The 15151-nt window shown below is 43.5% G+C and overlaps 1 protein-coding gene across 4 annotated transcripts in view; it reads left to right on the top strand.

The window, feature by feature from the left end:
- Nucleotides 1–805: 805 nt before the first annotated feature.
- Nucleotides 806–15151, top strand: part of Psen1 (presenilin 1) — a 55363-nt gene continuing 41017 nt past the window's right edge. The window contains exons 1-3 of one of the 4 annotated variants that reach the window (XM_075948817.1): nucleotides 806–930; nucleotides 10065–10136; nucleotides 10230–10369. In XM_075948817.1, coding sequence (XP_075804932.1) covers nucleotides 10283–10369 — 87 coding nt within the window. In that variant the 5' untranslated portion in view covers nucleotides 806–930; nucleotides 10065–10136; nucleotides 10230–10282. Of the gene's footprint in view, nucleotides 931–1152; nucleotides 1319–3524; nucleotides 3552–10064; nucleotides 10137–10229; nucleotides 10370–15151 lie in introns of those variants that run through there. The other 3 variants (XM_075948818.1, XM_075948819.1, XM_075948820.1) reach the window with 3 other exon arrangements.

The raw sequence follows: 15151 nt of genomic DNA, 5'->3' as shown, positions 1-15151 counted from the left end.
GCCCTCAACTCCTGAGTTGGATGACAGACATAACTTAACAATCGTCTTTACAATTACATAAAATCAAAGCAGGAAACATTTTCTGCTCTCCAGATGCTTGCATCTTGGAAGACCTTTTCAGAGTTGGAGCCTAGAATGTTAGGGTAGTTTCTCAGATTCTTTTTACCCACCAATCGCTTTAGTTTATTGAGAGCACGAACAATTATATCCATTTTGAGCAACTGTACAAATAATGTGAAGAAATGGGAAGTGTTCGGTTTTAAATGTTCTCACAAAACGGAGGATGATGTGCAAACGCGTACGGTGTATACAGAATAGGTTTTCTTTTTTTTTTTGTTGGGGGGGGTGATTTTCTAGACTGGGAATCTCTGTAGTTTTTAGTGCCTGTCCTGGAACTAGCTCTTGTAGCAGTTTGTCCTGGAACTCACGGAGATCCGTCTGCCTCTGCCTCCCGAGTGCTGGGATTAAAGGCCCGGGCTACCACTGCCCGGCACAGAATAGGTTTTCAAGGCCGTATTTGTGTACAGGGTGTGTTTGTTACCGGCAAGGAACACACGAATCTCAGAATCCAACCAAAAAACAAGGGGAAAATGCCTTCGCTTTTAGCATGGGAGAACACTAGATCAGTCTTAAGCCCTACAGCTGCCTCAGATCGCCCAGCATCTTAGACCCACAGCATCCTAGCTTCAAATGAGCCAAGACAGCTGCAGCCCCAGCCCTCACTATCTGCGCGCGCCACCGGAAGTCCCGTTCACTGTTGGTGCTCGTAGCCAACGTCGTGGGGGCCGGAAATGACGACACTGACGGCCTTTAGGGCGGGGCCTAGGACGACCTGCTCTGCGGGCCGAGAGTTCTCGTCGGAAACAAAACAGCAGTAGCGGAGACCGAAACCTCCGGTGCGAGCCGGCCGCCTGGGCGCGGAGAGAAAAGGTGAGTTTCCGGGTTGTGCCTGACGGACGGTGTCTGCCAGCTGCGATTGCTCGTTCTTTCTGAGGGCCCGGGCCTTAGCCTCTGCGGGCCGCGGAGCGGGCGTCCTCGAGGATGAGGGGCGGGGTCCAGCCGGGCGGAGACCGAGGAACCCCGCACTGGAAACGAGGTCGGCTAGTTTGTTGGGGCCCGGCCAGGCTAAGAGTGACCCCCTCCGAGCGTTGGTCCGGAAGTGCTGGCTTTCCCGGCGTCCCGGAGCAGGTGGCTGCCGTCGGGGGTGGCCGGCTGTACGGGAGTGGAGCAGGAGGTAGAGGAAGCGCCCTAGGCTGGGTCGACTTGAGCAACTGGTGAGACTCCCCGTCTCGTGTCTCCAGTGCGTCCTAGTCCAGAAGTGAGTGGCACCCAGGGCTAACTTCTCTGTGTCTCCATTGCCAGACAGAGAGTCGTATCGCCGGCGCTTGTTCCTTCATCGGAACTGCTAAGGTGCATGTGCATGCCCGACTCTTGTAGGCGTCTTTAGTGCTTCCTTTTCTTCCTTTTCACGTTTTCTGATGTGACACTGCGGTGGACAGAGATCTGTCTGGTAGTGAGACTGGAGTGCATAAGAGAATTTAGGTGACTTTTATGTAATTAGGAGAGATGAGAGTTACAGTAACGGGAATGTATACGGGAGAAACGTTAGCAGGACAAGCGATCGGCTCAGCCAAAGTATGAGATTGAGTTCAAGAATGAGAAATGAGGAAGTTAGGAAGTGGTTTGAAAATACCACTTTTGAAGTGTCAGCGGGTGAAGATGGCCTGAGGTTAGAACTGTAGGCATGGGACACTTAGGTAGATTTGCTGCTTGATGTTTGAGTAGCTAACTGGGTGCCAGGTGGAAGGAGGGTAAGGAGGCAGCTGAGGATGAGTGTAGAGCCACAATAGTGCAGTGTCACAGAAGCCAGAAGGCAGGGAGGCTTGAGGTTGAGAAAGCTTTGTCAGCGACTTGGAATGAAAGGGTGTTGTAGAAGTATCTGAAAATCGGAGTCGCTTTGTGCCGTTGAAAGAGGAAGGTGAACCATAGATAGTAGTTTCAAGTGTGCCAACAGACATGTTTGTAAGGGTTACAGGAAACAGGTGAAATTCGTTTTAATGATTTGATAACCAGTATAGCTAGCAGTTTTATTTTAGCATGTAATCATTGTAAAGATGAACTTGTCTTCTCTGCTAGATCTTAACTGAAAATAAAAAAAAAATATATCTGATTTCTAAAGTATCCCGGGCACATGTCACAATGTTTTGTTGTGTAAACCGAGTTCCTCTTTGATGCTGGAAGAATTCTTGTTTGGTTTTCATAATACCTTGCCCAGTTTCTGGTTTAAGTTGAGTAAAAGCAGAAGAATTCAGGCAATGATAAATATCAGAAGCTTACAAGCTAATTAGATGTAAATAATCATCTTTAATGAAAAATTAATTGTATTCTATCCATTTCCACAGAAGGTTGAGACAATGACTCACAATAATCATAACTTCATTACAGAGTTATTACAATTTAAAAGAATAGAAAATAAAAATATTAAAATAACATTGGGAGAAAGAGTCTTTCTTGTTGCCAGGTATGGTGGCATGCGTTTGGAGTCCCAGTTAGTTGGAAGGCTGAGCAAGAAAATCAAGGCCAGCCTTGATGAGAGAGAGACAGTGAGTGAATGAGATGAGATTAGTCCTATGTGATCTGAACCTATTAGAGTCTGTAGTCTATTTCTAGGCTGTGTAGGTAGATAGGACATATAGTACAGTGTGTGTGAGAAAACTGTGTAGACTCTCATTGTGTGGATGTGTGTATGTGTGCACACGTGTACGTTATATGCAAAGCTAGAGTCTTTGTCTATATATGTGGGTGCATGCATCCATGCTTGCAAGTGCAGAGGCCAGAGAAGGACATTGGATGTTTTCTCTATTAGCACCTTATTTTAAAAAAAAGTTATATTTTATTATGTTTTTGTATGCAGGGTTGGGGGATGGTGGTGATGGTGGTGGCATGGTGTATGTGCAGAAGTTTGAAATGAGTTCTCCTTCCATCTTTAAGTTGGTACTGGTACAAGTCTCTAGGCTTGTGGGGCAAGTACCTTTACTTCCTGAGCCATCTCCATAGCCCCTTATTTTTTTTTTTAACTTAATTGTTTTGTTTTGTTTTTTTGAACAAGGGTCATTCTATATAGCTCTCGGTGTCCTGGAACTCACTATCTAGACCAGGCTGGCCTCAAGCTCACAAGTTCTAGATCTGCTGGAACTAAAGTAATGCTTCCCCACGTCCAGCTTTAGTTTTTGAAAACTTAATTATGTGTGTGTATCCATAATGGGGACCCTAGTGCTGTGATACAAAGGAATCATTCTTGTTTACATTATGTGGGTTCTGAGCATGGAATTAAGGTTTTCAGATATATGCAGCAAGTGCTCATCAGCCCTGTACCTTATTTCTACGCCAGGGTTCCTTTACTGCACCTGAAGGTATTTCAGCTAGAGGGCTGGCCATCAATCTCCTGGGATCCTCGTCTCTACCCCCAGTGCTGGGATTACAGGCATAATAGCTTTGCCTGGCTTTTCTGTGGTACTAGCAATTTGAGCCCCAGTCCTCTTATTTTCACAGTAAGTGCTTTTACCCACTGAGCCATCTGCCCAGATTCTATATACTGTCTGATACACTTTGAGACTGTTGGTTTGTTTCACTGTAGACCTAGATTTGACTTCTGTGATTCCAAGGCTCTTGGAAGTACTATCAAGCATATATTTGTATCACATTGCCTTTACAAAATCCAGAAAACATCTATATTCTAATATGTTTAATCCTGAAGGTTTGACTAAGAAATCCTCAGCTGATTTTAGCTCGTCTTCATTGCATCTTCTGAGCCAGCCAACATTACCACTTTGAAAACAAGCGGCAGCAGGATGTGTCCATAGCAGCCCTCCTTCAGAGCTAACAGCCTAGAGCACATAGATCTCACTCAAGGCTCTGCTTCAAGGTAGAAGTGTGGGGCAGCTGTTTTGATTTGAGCATCATCTTATGGGGCCTAGGTGGGGAGGGCAAGGAGTACCAATCCATGCTAGTGTCTCAAGGCAATGTCGAATGTGTAAAAGGGCAGGGCCAACTGCACAGGCGTAGCTCACATATCTGCCAGTGTCAGTCAACTAAGATCATATTGACAAAGGCACATAGGATTTCACCTAAAGGCTTAGAAGGTAGGTAATGAACTTCACCCATCATGAGGCCAAAGAGACATTGGTTCCAGGACCACTAGATTCCAAAACTTAAGGATGCTCCAGTTCAGTCCTTATATAAAACGGTATAGTATTTGGGGCGAGAATATAGTCATGTACAGAGACCTACACTGGATCCCTAGCACTGAAGAAAAAAAATCTGAACAAAAATACATTTGTTACTTATAATCTATACACATAAATCCTCTTGTATACTTTAAATCATTTCCCCATAGAATATCTAATAACACATAATTGTTACACTGTGTTGGTTAAGGAAGAGCAAAGAAAACTACATGCCACATAGTTTCAGTCTTTAGTTGGTTGAATCCGAGAATCCTGAACCAGAAGACATGAAGGCTAACCATTCTTCTCTTGGGGATACTGGGGGAAGAGAGAATATTTACTGAATAATAATTTTATCTACCACAGATGGTTCACAGAGGTGGAGTGGGATGGGAAGAGGGAAAAACACACACTCAATAAGAGGCATCACCACCCTTGCTCTTTTTAGTTCTGTCACTTTCAGATCTCTTGGAGGGCGGGGGAAATGATTTGCTCTCTGTACCTTAAAAATTAAGAGTCTGTCTTGGCTAATCCTAAATTAAGGGATTTTTATTTCAGTTATAGGATACAGCTTAGAGTTTGGTTACATGTATTATTGAATGTGAGCCTTCAGAAACTCAAGTAGAACCAGGTTTGATAGTAAACATTTATAATCCTAGCACGTGGGAGTTGGAAGCAGGAGGACCTCAAGGTCAAGCATTTTGAGCAAGACCCTGTTTAAATAAATATGTAAATGACAGGGTATGCCTTAATCCCAGCACCCAGGAGTTTGAGGTCAGCCTGATCCACATAGCTGAGTACAGGCCAGGCGGCAGGCTACGTAGTGAAACCCTGTCCCAGACAACCAACCAAGGGGAGAGCCCAGGTGTGGCTCAGTGGTGGACACTTATTTGCTTCCCACCAGCCAAAATAAACAAATCAAAACTGGAGTCAGCGTTTGGGCTGCCTATCAAGGAGCAGCTGTCAAAATGACAAGTAGAAGATAGAGTGGGGAAAGTGTGTGTAGGGGGGGCGGGGGGAACAGCCAAAGTGCCCGTTTGTGCAGCCTGTTGGTCAGTTGTGAGACCCTGGCCCCCCTAACTTTTGTGAGAAAGCTTTAATTTTTTTTAACAGCCAGCCTTGGGCTCACGGGACATCCATCAGTCTCAAAAAGGAAGTAGATATGTGGTAATAACAACAAAAAGATTGCTCTTGATAATTCTTGTCCCCTTGGGGTCAGATATCACTTTATGAGGTTAAAAAGGCCACCTCATCTTGAATATGCCATCCACCTCAAATATTCATCATATGGGGCTGGAGAGATGGCTCAGTGGTTAAGAGCATTGCCTGCTCTTGCAAAAAAGGTCCTGAGTTCAATTCCCGGCAACCACATGGTGGCTCACAACCATCTGGAATGAGGTCTGGTGCCCTCTTCTGGCCTGTAGACATACACACAGACAGAATATTGTATACATAATAAATAAATAAATATTTTAAAAATAAATAAATAAATAAAGTCTTTAAAATCTATAGCTCAGAACCCACTCACGTTCTGCTCCTTGTGCATTTTCTTGTAGCCTACTTGGGTCTCTCTTTAGAGTATATATATACATTGCTAAATAAGCTTTTGCTTAGATTATGTATATGTATGTAGACTAAACCCTCCCTCCCCGTTAAGAAATAAGACCCTCACTTTAGGCCATGGCAAGATGTATGCAGATACTGCACCTTTGTTTCCCAGCCACCCAGACCTAAATAATCACACAGAAACTATATTAATTACAACACTCTTTGGCCTATGGCTCAGGTGTATTTTTTGCTAGCTCTTACATCTTAGATTAACCCATTTCTATTAATCTTTGTATCACCACGAGGCTGTGGCTGGAACAGTAATGTTCCAGCATTTTTCTCCTTGGGCAGCTATATGGCATTTCCCTGACTCCTGAACTTCTGATTCACCTGCCTGCATTCTTCTAAGTATTGGAATTAGAAATGTTCAAACCCATATCTGGCTTATGTGTATGGAGACTGAACCCAGGAATTGGTTTGTGCTAGGCAAGTACTCTAGGAACACACTACCTCTCTAGCCCTGTGGCTGCTTCCTTGAGTGGGATTTTCTCTTAGGAACCTATCCTGAAACTTGAAACATTGCTCCTGAGATGTGTTTGAAGTTTTAGTTTATAGAAGTTTCTAGTTGTATAGAAACTTTATTTTTTTCCTCATATGTGGTATGTGGATGTTTGCATATTTTGTTGTATGCCCGAGACTGATTTCTGGACCTTTTCTAGATCACTTTCCACCTTATTCTCTGAGACATAGTCTCGATCAAACCCAGAGCTCACTGATATAGCTAGTTTGGCTAGGGAGCTTGCTTTGGGAATGTCCAGTCTTTGCCTCCTGTGTGCTGGGAGTAGAGCTGAGCTGCCAGACTCACCCACCCAGTACTGAAGTGGGTCTTGCCATCCCACAGCGAGCACTCCCACCCTGAACCATCTCCCCAGACCCTGCATAGACGTTTCTGCGGAGCATGTCTGAGCTCCGAATTTATTTATAGTTCTGGGACTCTTTTCCCCTTTGTATATCTGCCTCGTTTTCCCTAGTACTAGGGATGGGCCCCAGGGTCTGCACATACTAGGAAGCAGATCTGCGTCCCACTTGTTAGTGTCTTTGTCTGATAGAAATTGTAGTTGCTCGTCAGAACAATGATCGCTTTTTCCTTTGTCTGACTGCCTGAGTTGTGCTAGGAACAAGCCCAAAGCAGAGGGTAAAGTATTTGCTAGATCAGAATTGATGTGAAGGTCTAGTAAAGAAAATATACTGTGGACAGAACTATGGGGGGACGGTCCATGAACGGGAACGGGATCCTTTTATAGTAGTCAAAAGACTGATTACCTGGTCTTACCTCCTGAGCCATTCATACTCCAAATTTACTCGAAAATGTACTAAAAAGCCCTTGCAGGCTGGCCATGTCAGGTAAGGCACTCTGATAATTAGGTCAGCAGCACAGGCTCCATAGGTAGGATCTGATTGGTAGTGAGGGGTTTTGCTCTTTTACTTTTGGCCCTTTGATCTCGGCGCTTTGATCCCACAGTGTCTGATAGAAAGGAAGTAGATGGCAGTGAAGAGCTTCAGTGTGTCTGTTCTCAGCAGTGTCCAGAGTGGAAAGCACCAAGATCTACATCCCTTCTCCTCCCTTGCAATGCAGGTCCCTTCCCTGCTACTGGCTTTTAGTGTTCACATCTCTCAGCTGAGAAGGTTATCAGATTTGCAAGTACCTTCTGCCATGCTGCCTGAACCGTGGGGTCATTGACCTTTTCCATCACTCTCTTCAGCTGTTCCTGATCAAAATCAACTCGGTTTTGGCCTACCCCTTTCTTTGTAGCAGCAGTGTGTGTCTATTCCCCTGCCGTGGCATGGCCTGCTTCTCTGCTTTTGGGCTCCTTCTGAAGACAGTTCTATCAGGGATGCTCTTCTTATGCCCTGTGATCTTCAGAGCTTCGGGGGAGGCCTGTGATTTCTCTAGGTGACCAGAAGAGCCCTGGGCTCTGGATTGGTGGTGTTACTCATTTGATCCTTAACCTTGCACAGGCAGATCCCTTTGCTGTAGACTGAGGTGCTTGTTGTGTGGGACATGTAAATGCAGAGTCTTGGGCCCAATTTTTGTCTTTTGTTTTTGTCTTTTTGGGAAGGGCAGGCAAGGAAGGTTTTTTGAAAGGGAGAGAAAGAGCTCCCTGGAATAGGAGTGGAGGGTGGAGGATTAAAGAGAGAACTGTCCCTTCATGAGAATTTTTATTATTTTCAGAAATTTTTGTAGATTCATGTGTATAAGTGTTTTGCCTGTGTATAAATATGTGCATATCTGTGTGCCTGGTGCCTGTGGAGGTCAATAGAAGACATCAGCTATCCGGAAACAGGAGTGATGAATGGTTTTGAGCCACTGTATGGGAGCAGGGAAAGAAACCTCGGTCCTCTGCAAGAGCAGCAGCATGTGCTCCTTAACCACCGCGCCAAATCTGTGCCCTCAGGGAACTTTTCTACCCCATTTATTTATTTTTATTTTATGCGCATTGGTGTTTTACCTGCATGTATGTCTGTGTGAAGGCGTCAGGCCCCTGGAACTAGAATTACAGACAGTTGTGAGCCACCATGTGGGTGCTGGGAATTGAACTTGGGTCCTCTGGAAGAACAGCCAGGGCTTTTAACCACTGAGCCGTCTCTCCAGACCCCCATGGGGACTTTTAAAGAATCAAATGGAATATGATTATGAAAAGAACTTTGAAAATAGCATTGGGAATATGCGGAAGTAGTGGCTATGTTATTATTGATGGTTCTTACAAGATATGTCTGCGAGAGCTCCAGTATGGCGTCTTCTAATGGTTAAACAGACTGTGTAAATATTAAAGAAACAAGTAAAAAGGGCAGTCCTTTATAAAAATAAATGCTAGGACTGTCTGTGGAAAATACTTTAAATATCTCAGGTTTCACTTTTTACTAAAAGCAGTTGCTGATGTTAGGGATCTTGTTTACTTGTGAGCAGTAGTATTATTGCCAGTGGTAAAAATGAGTTTCACAAGCCTTGAGGTGGTGGTGCATGCCTTTAATCCCATCACTCTGGGGCAGAGGCTGGCGGAGGGCAGCCTGGTCTGCAGATCGAATTTCAAGACAGCCAGAGCTATATAGTGAGACCTCATCTCAAAAAACCAAAAATAAAAATGAGTTTAATATAACCTAGTCTGAATTGCTGTAAAGCCTTAGGCAAGGACAGTGTACTATATGTGGGTTTGGATGACTTTGTTTATCAGATGAGATCTTGGTTGAAATAGTTGACTTCTTCATGGTACATTCCCCCCCCCTTTTTTTTTAGAGACAGGGTCTCATTATACAGGCTAGGCTGGCATCAAACTCTGAGAGATTTGCTTCCTGAGTGCTGGAATTAAAGCACTCAGTATTACCACACCCAGCTATTTGATTTGATCGTAAATGAGTGGATAAAGTGAATAACTAATTAGATGTTTTTACTTTTTGTTTAAATTTTGCATGGAAGAAAGGAGACAGATAAACATAAAAGAGATCCTGCAGTGACTAGAAATTTGCCATGAGAAGGCTGGGGTGTGGGTTGGTAGAAGGCTTGTCTAACATGAGTGAGACCTTGGGTTCCATTCCCAGGAGCCCCCCTCTCTTAGAAAAGCTATTTGTTGGGAATAGAGAGACGGGTCAGTGTTTAAAGGGTGCATTCTGCTCTTGGAGAGGACCCAGGTTTGTTTCCCAGCTCTTAACCCAGGGTCTCGAAGCACTGTGCCACTGAAGTCAGCGCCCATCCCCTCTTCTGCTTGTATAAATGGCTGCCATGTCGGGTGAAATGAGACGGCTAGAGAAGGGTTGTGAAGTGAGAGAGCTAGGCATCTGTGGTATGAAGATGGAAGAATTAGTTTAGAGTTGTCAGTACAGAAAAGGAAATTTGAACCCGTGGTGATGCACACCTTTAATCCCAGCACCCAAGAAGCCTCAGAGGTAGGCAGATCTCTGAGTTCAAGGCCAGCCTGGTCTACAGACCATGATCCAGGACAGCCAGTCAGTGTTAAACAGAGAAACCCTGCCCCCCCCACACCAAAAGACAAAACTAACAATAAGAAAAAAGAAATTCGAGACCATCTCTTAAAATCACGTGACTTCTTGGTTTGAAGTTAAAAAGTATCTCAGTGCTTGAGGTCTCATTGCCATACCTCTCCCTAACACAGTAAATCTGTCAGCCAAAAGTCACACATAGCAAGTTAACACATTTCTTCTGACTTGCAAATGTTTGAGTGGATTTGACTAATTATGAGTAACGTGGTAAAATCCTATTTCATACTAATCCAGGAGTCAACACGTGACAGAAGCCCTTCAAGGTCCTTAAGCAGCTCGGCCTGGAAGAGAACACATGAGAGAAAGGTTTGTTTTTACAGAATATAATTCATGAGCGTGTTTACAAACAAGTGAGTAATCTTAACAGCTTGAAGTTCTGCCTTGTTTTTCCCTTTTCAGAATCCCAAGAGGCTCTGTTTTCCTTGAAAGGGTATTTCTCTACAGTCGCTCCAATGACAGACATACCTGCACCCTTGTCCTACTTCCAGAATGCACAGATGTCTGAGGACAGCCACTCCAACAACACCGTCCGTAGCCAGGTACAGTGTGGGCTTCTGAAGCTTCCCACCACCCTCATCACGCGCCTCTGGAAGGTGCTGAGCCTGGGCAGCTTTGTTCTACTTTGGACATTTTTATTTACTGAATACTAAGCTGGGGCTAAAGTATCATAGCCTTGGTGAATGGGGCCCCAAAACTACTTTTGTTTTACTTTCTTGTGCTGGGAACTTATCCTAGTGTACTGAGCTGCTCCCCCAGCCCATAAGGCTGTTACCGCATGAGTGTTGATGCAGGTCCTACTGGCCTCATCACCTCAGCTGAGACTTTCTTCAGCTTCCTGAGGTATGAGGACCTCATGGTCCACATTATTTGTCATGATCTTACTCTTCTACAGGAAGAAGGGATACGTTTTATTAAGTTTTCTAGTTTCTGGGCCAGTTTCTGGAAGTGTTCAGTAAGTATTTAGTGACAGTGATTATACAAGGTAAGGCATCAAAGGTCTGAGTTCAGGATAGGACAGGGTACATGGTGCAGTACACACCCTCTTCACAGACTACGTGCACACACAGAAATCTGTCTGTTGTGACCCTGTTAGTAAGCCATTGCTGACCAAGTACAGACTCCATAGTAGGCCTGTGAAGTGACTAGGGAGTAGTGGAGCTTCCTGAGATATAACTAGGGTGGAGGAAACCTTGACAAGGGCAGTCTAAGTTCTGTAAGGCTGGCTTTGGGGGGTTGTGTATACTTGCTACTAAAATTTGTCATTAAAGGCAAGTCACAAATGAGTATGAGGCACCTGGAGAGGTGGCTTAGGGGTTCAGAGCAATTCCTGCTCTTTCAGAGGATCCTGCATCTACATGGGTGGCTCACAACTGCCTGTTAACTCCAGCTCCAGAGGATCTGATGCCCTCTTCTGGTCTCTGAGAGTACCTGTGTGTGTGCGCGTGCACGTCTATACATGCGCACACGCACATACACTAATAGGCTCAAGATTTTCTTTGTGTTCTTTGTAATCCTGTTAGCTAATCACTGCTGACCGAGTGCAGACTTCGCAATAGGCCTGAAGATTTAGGATTCCTGACTTTCTCATCAGTAAAGTTAGATGATTTGCTGACTAGTCTAAGTTATTGTATAACTTAAAATGTTTTGATAGCACAAGGAGTTTGGGTAGCCCAACACTAGAGAGTAGGACTTCAAGTTTTAAAACTCTTACTACAGTCCTGAACAAATAGGTTCAGGATTGAACTGGTTATTCTTCCCACAGTATACTGAATTGAAGTCATTTTGGAAAAGACAAATCTTTACAGTCTGCTAGCTGACGTTCTTGTCTAAGTTTAAGCACCATTATCTGTTGTTAGGTAACATAATTGGACATAACATGTAAAAAACATTCCTTGTTCCAGATGTCTTAGCATAACCTCTTTTATTTAATTGTTTTTATTTTATGTGCATTTGTGTTTTACCATGGATGTCGGCTCCCCTGGAACTGGAGTTACACAGTTGTGAACTGCCGTGTGGGTGTTGAAAGAGCAGTCAGTGCTCTTAGCCACTGAGCCTTCTCTCCAGCCCTAGCGTAACCTCTGTGACAGAGGCAATGATGGGCTGTAGGAGTCCCAAAATATGTTTTCATCTTGTGGACTGCTATGTATAATCTTATTTATAGTGAAGGGACTTTATGTTGGATAAGAGTCACTATTTTTTAAAGTCTAAATATTTATAAAAATTTTATTGTATAATGTTCTAAGCATCTAGAGTAGTGGTTTTCAACCTTCCTAATGCTGTAACCATTTAATATAGTGGGAACCCCCAACCATAAAATTATTGTTGTTGCTGCTTCATAACTGTAATTTTGCTACTGTTATGAATCATAATGTAAATATTTAATATATAGGATATCTGATGTACAACCCCAAAGGAGTTGTAACCCACAGGTTAAGAAGCACTAATCTAAAGCATAGCAAATAAGTAACCAACTGATCAAAAGCATAGCAAATAAGTAACCAACTATATTAAAGTTAGAGGCTGTATTATTTGGCATGTACTTCTTATTTGTAAAGGCGGTTGAGATTTTTCTGTTCTATGTCTGTTGACCGAGGTTTCTGTCCCTCCTGGTCCTGCAGCCGTTTAGTTCCAAAGAAACACACAGAAGTCTGCATTAGTCATAAACTGGTTGGCCTATTAGCTCAGGCTTCTTGTTAACTAATTCTTACATCTTAAATTAGCCCATAATTCTTGTCTGTGTTAGCCCTGTGGTTTGGTGCCTTTTATCAGTGAGGCATTCTCATCTTGCTTCCTCTGCAACTGGGTCACAACTGCAGACTGACTCTTTCCTCTTCCCAGAATTCTCCTGTTCTCGTTGCCCCACTTTGGCCAATCAGCGTTTTATTAAAATACAAGTGACAAATCTTTACAAAGTACAAGACCATTGTCCCACAGCATATGTCTCTTGAAAACAACAAAAATGCATTTCTATCATGTGGCAGTTCAAACCCAGATATTTGTACATGCTATGCAAGTACTCTACATACACCCCAGCCCCTGTTTCTATTTATTGATCCTAAATTCAATGAAACCATAACCAAATAAAATAGATCTCTACATTTAATTTGGAAAGAGACACTAGTTTTGTGGGAAAACAAACAATATAAAAAAAAATGAAGTACCTCTTCCCCATCCCACCCTCTTTTCTTAGGAGTTACTCTTCTAAATTTGGCTCTTTTAACATGTTTACTATAAATATGCAACAAAAAGACTTTTGCAATTGTACATGAATCAGCCCAATCTTCTTTGTTCTCTTTTGTGGATATATAAAAACTTGGTTTACAAATGTTTGGTAGTTCCCAGTTTCTCAGCATACCGAGCAGATCTGTTGCCTGTGGGGGAGGCGTGAGAGGTCTCAGAGATAGAGACCAGATTGAATCTCTGTCCAGTGTTGCTCAGCTATGAGACAGTGAGTGGAGACCTGAGAGTCAGTTCTGTTCTAGCGCAGTAGTGCACTCAGAGTGTACGGCTTTTCAGGAGAGTTCTGGGTGGTTTGTTTCACAGGTGAGCCTTAATGGAAGGGCTAAATGGGGGGGTGTCCAGATAGGAATCCAAGTAGGTTGGGGTTTCTTCCTCTGTAGGGTTTCTTACCCTTTTTTTGTCCTTACAAAGTTTTTGATGGGGGGCTGGAGAGATGGCTCAGAGGTTAAGAGCATTGCCTGCTCTTCCAAAGGTCCTGGGTTCAATTCCCGGCAACCACATGGTGGCTCACAACCATCTGGAATGAGGTCTGGTGCCCTCTTCTGGCCTGCAGACATACACACAGACAGAATATTGTATACATAATAAATAAATATTTATAAAAAAAGTTTTTCACCCACACACTGAGACAATGGGAATGTTCTATCGGGAATTCACCAAGGCCAGCTGGCCTGGGTCTGAAAAAGCATGGGATAAAACCGGACTTGCTGAACATAGCGGACAATGAGGAATACTGAGAACTCAAGAACAATGGCAGTGGGTTTTTGATCCTACTGCACTTACTGCCTTTGGGGGAGCCTAGGCAGTTTGGATGCTCACCTTACTAAACCTGGATGGAGGTGGGCAGTCCTTGGACTTCCCACAGGTCAAGGAACCCTGATTGCTCTTCGAGCTGATGAGGGAGAGGGACTTGATCGGAGGAGGGGGAGGGAAATGGGAGGCGGTGGTGGGGAGGAGGCAGAAATCCTTAATAAATAAATAAATTAAAAAAATAAAACATAAAAAAACAAACAAAAGCCATAAAAAAAAGTTTTTGATGTGTTATGGAAATAGATGCATGATGGGAACAGCCAATTTTGCGAGGCTAAATGAATGGAAATTCATTCTAAAAAAGCAAAGTCTGGGTTGGCTATGCTGGTCCCAACCAATTTGAACAGTGATATGGTAAGATAAAACACAACTCTGTGGTTGCATTAGTCTCTAAACCACCAGCAGTTTGTCTGTCCTTTTTTCCTATGCCTGTATAGCCTATCTCAGATCTGCCATTTTTAGTAGAATAACTAGCGTGACCTGTCTGTATAGTGGAACAACTAGCATGACCTGTCAGAGGAGTCCAGTGGAGATTTCATGGTTTCCCCATTACACACACATACACACACCCTACTTTACTGCCTTCTGTCAGCTTACCCATACTGCCCCAGTGTGGACATGACTTTCATGTTTGTTGATGCCATTGATTGGCTCTGTGTGTATGGACTGGAGACTAAAAGATGGTGTAATTAAATAATGGTTCATCTATTTCTGAAAAATGCAAGGTTTAAAAAGCAATAAATAACCATAGCACTTTGTGTTCTAAATTACTATTTAAATTAGGTATTCAAGAAGCTCTAACTAATAAGAGCCCTGGGTATTTGGCTGTAGTTGGAGAAACAGTAGTAATTACCTTGTTGTTCTCTGCAGTACAGTCCTGTGATGCAGTCAAGGCTGGCTTCAGCCTTCCCAGTTTTCCTAAATGCAGGGATAATAGATATTCATCACCACACCCGACTCTTCTTTTGTACTCTTTTTTGAAATATTTTAATATTAGTATTTTTTGTTTGTAATAAATGTACCACTCTTGTCAATGATGGCAGTAGTGGAAGAGGCTGGGAGAATGTGTGAAAACTCTACCCAATGTCCTCCATTCTTGTTTCTGTTTTGTTCAGAGACAGGGTTTCTCTGTGTAGTCCTCGCTGTCCTGGAATTCCCTTTGTAGACCTGGTTGGTCTCCAACTCATAGAAATCCACCTGTCTCTGCCTCCTGAGTGCTGAGATTAAAGACATGTGCCACCATTGCCTGGCTCTGCCCAATATTCTTTTTG

The sequence above is a fragment of the Microtus pennsylvanicus genome, chromosome 14 (assembly GCF_037038515.1).
Source record: "Microtus pennsylvanicus isolate mMicPen1 chromosome 14, mMicPen1.hap1, whole genome shotgun sequence".
Taxonomy (NCBI): Eukaryota; Metazoa; Chordata; class Mammalia; order Rodentia; family Cricetidae; genus Microtus; species Microtus pennsylvanicus.
The sequence above is the reverse complement of the archived record's forward strand: the minus strand, read 5'-3'. Positions and strand labels throughout refer to the sequence as shown.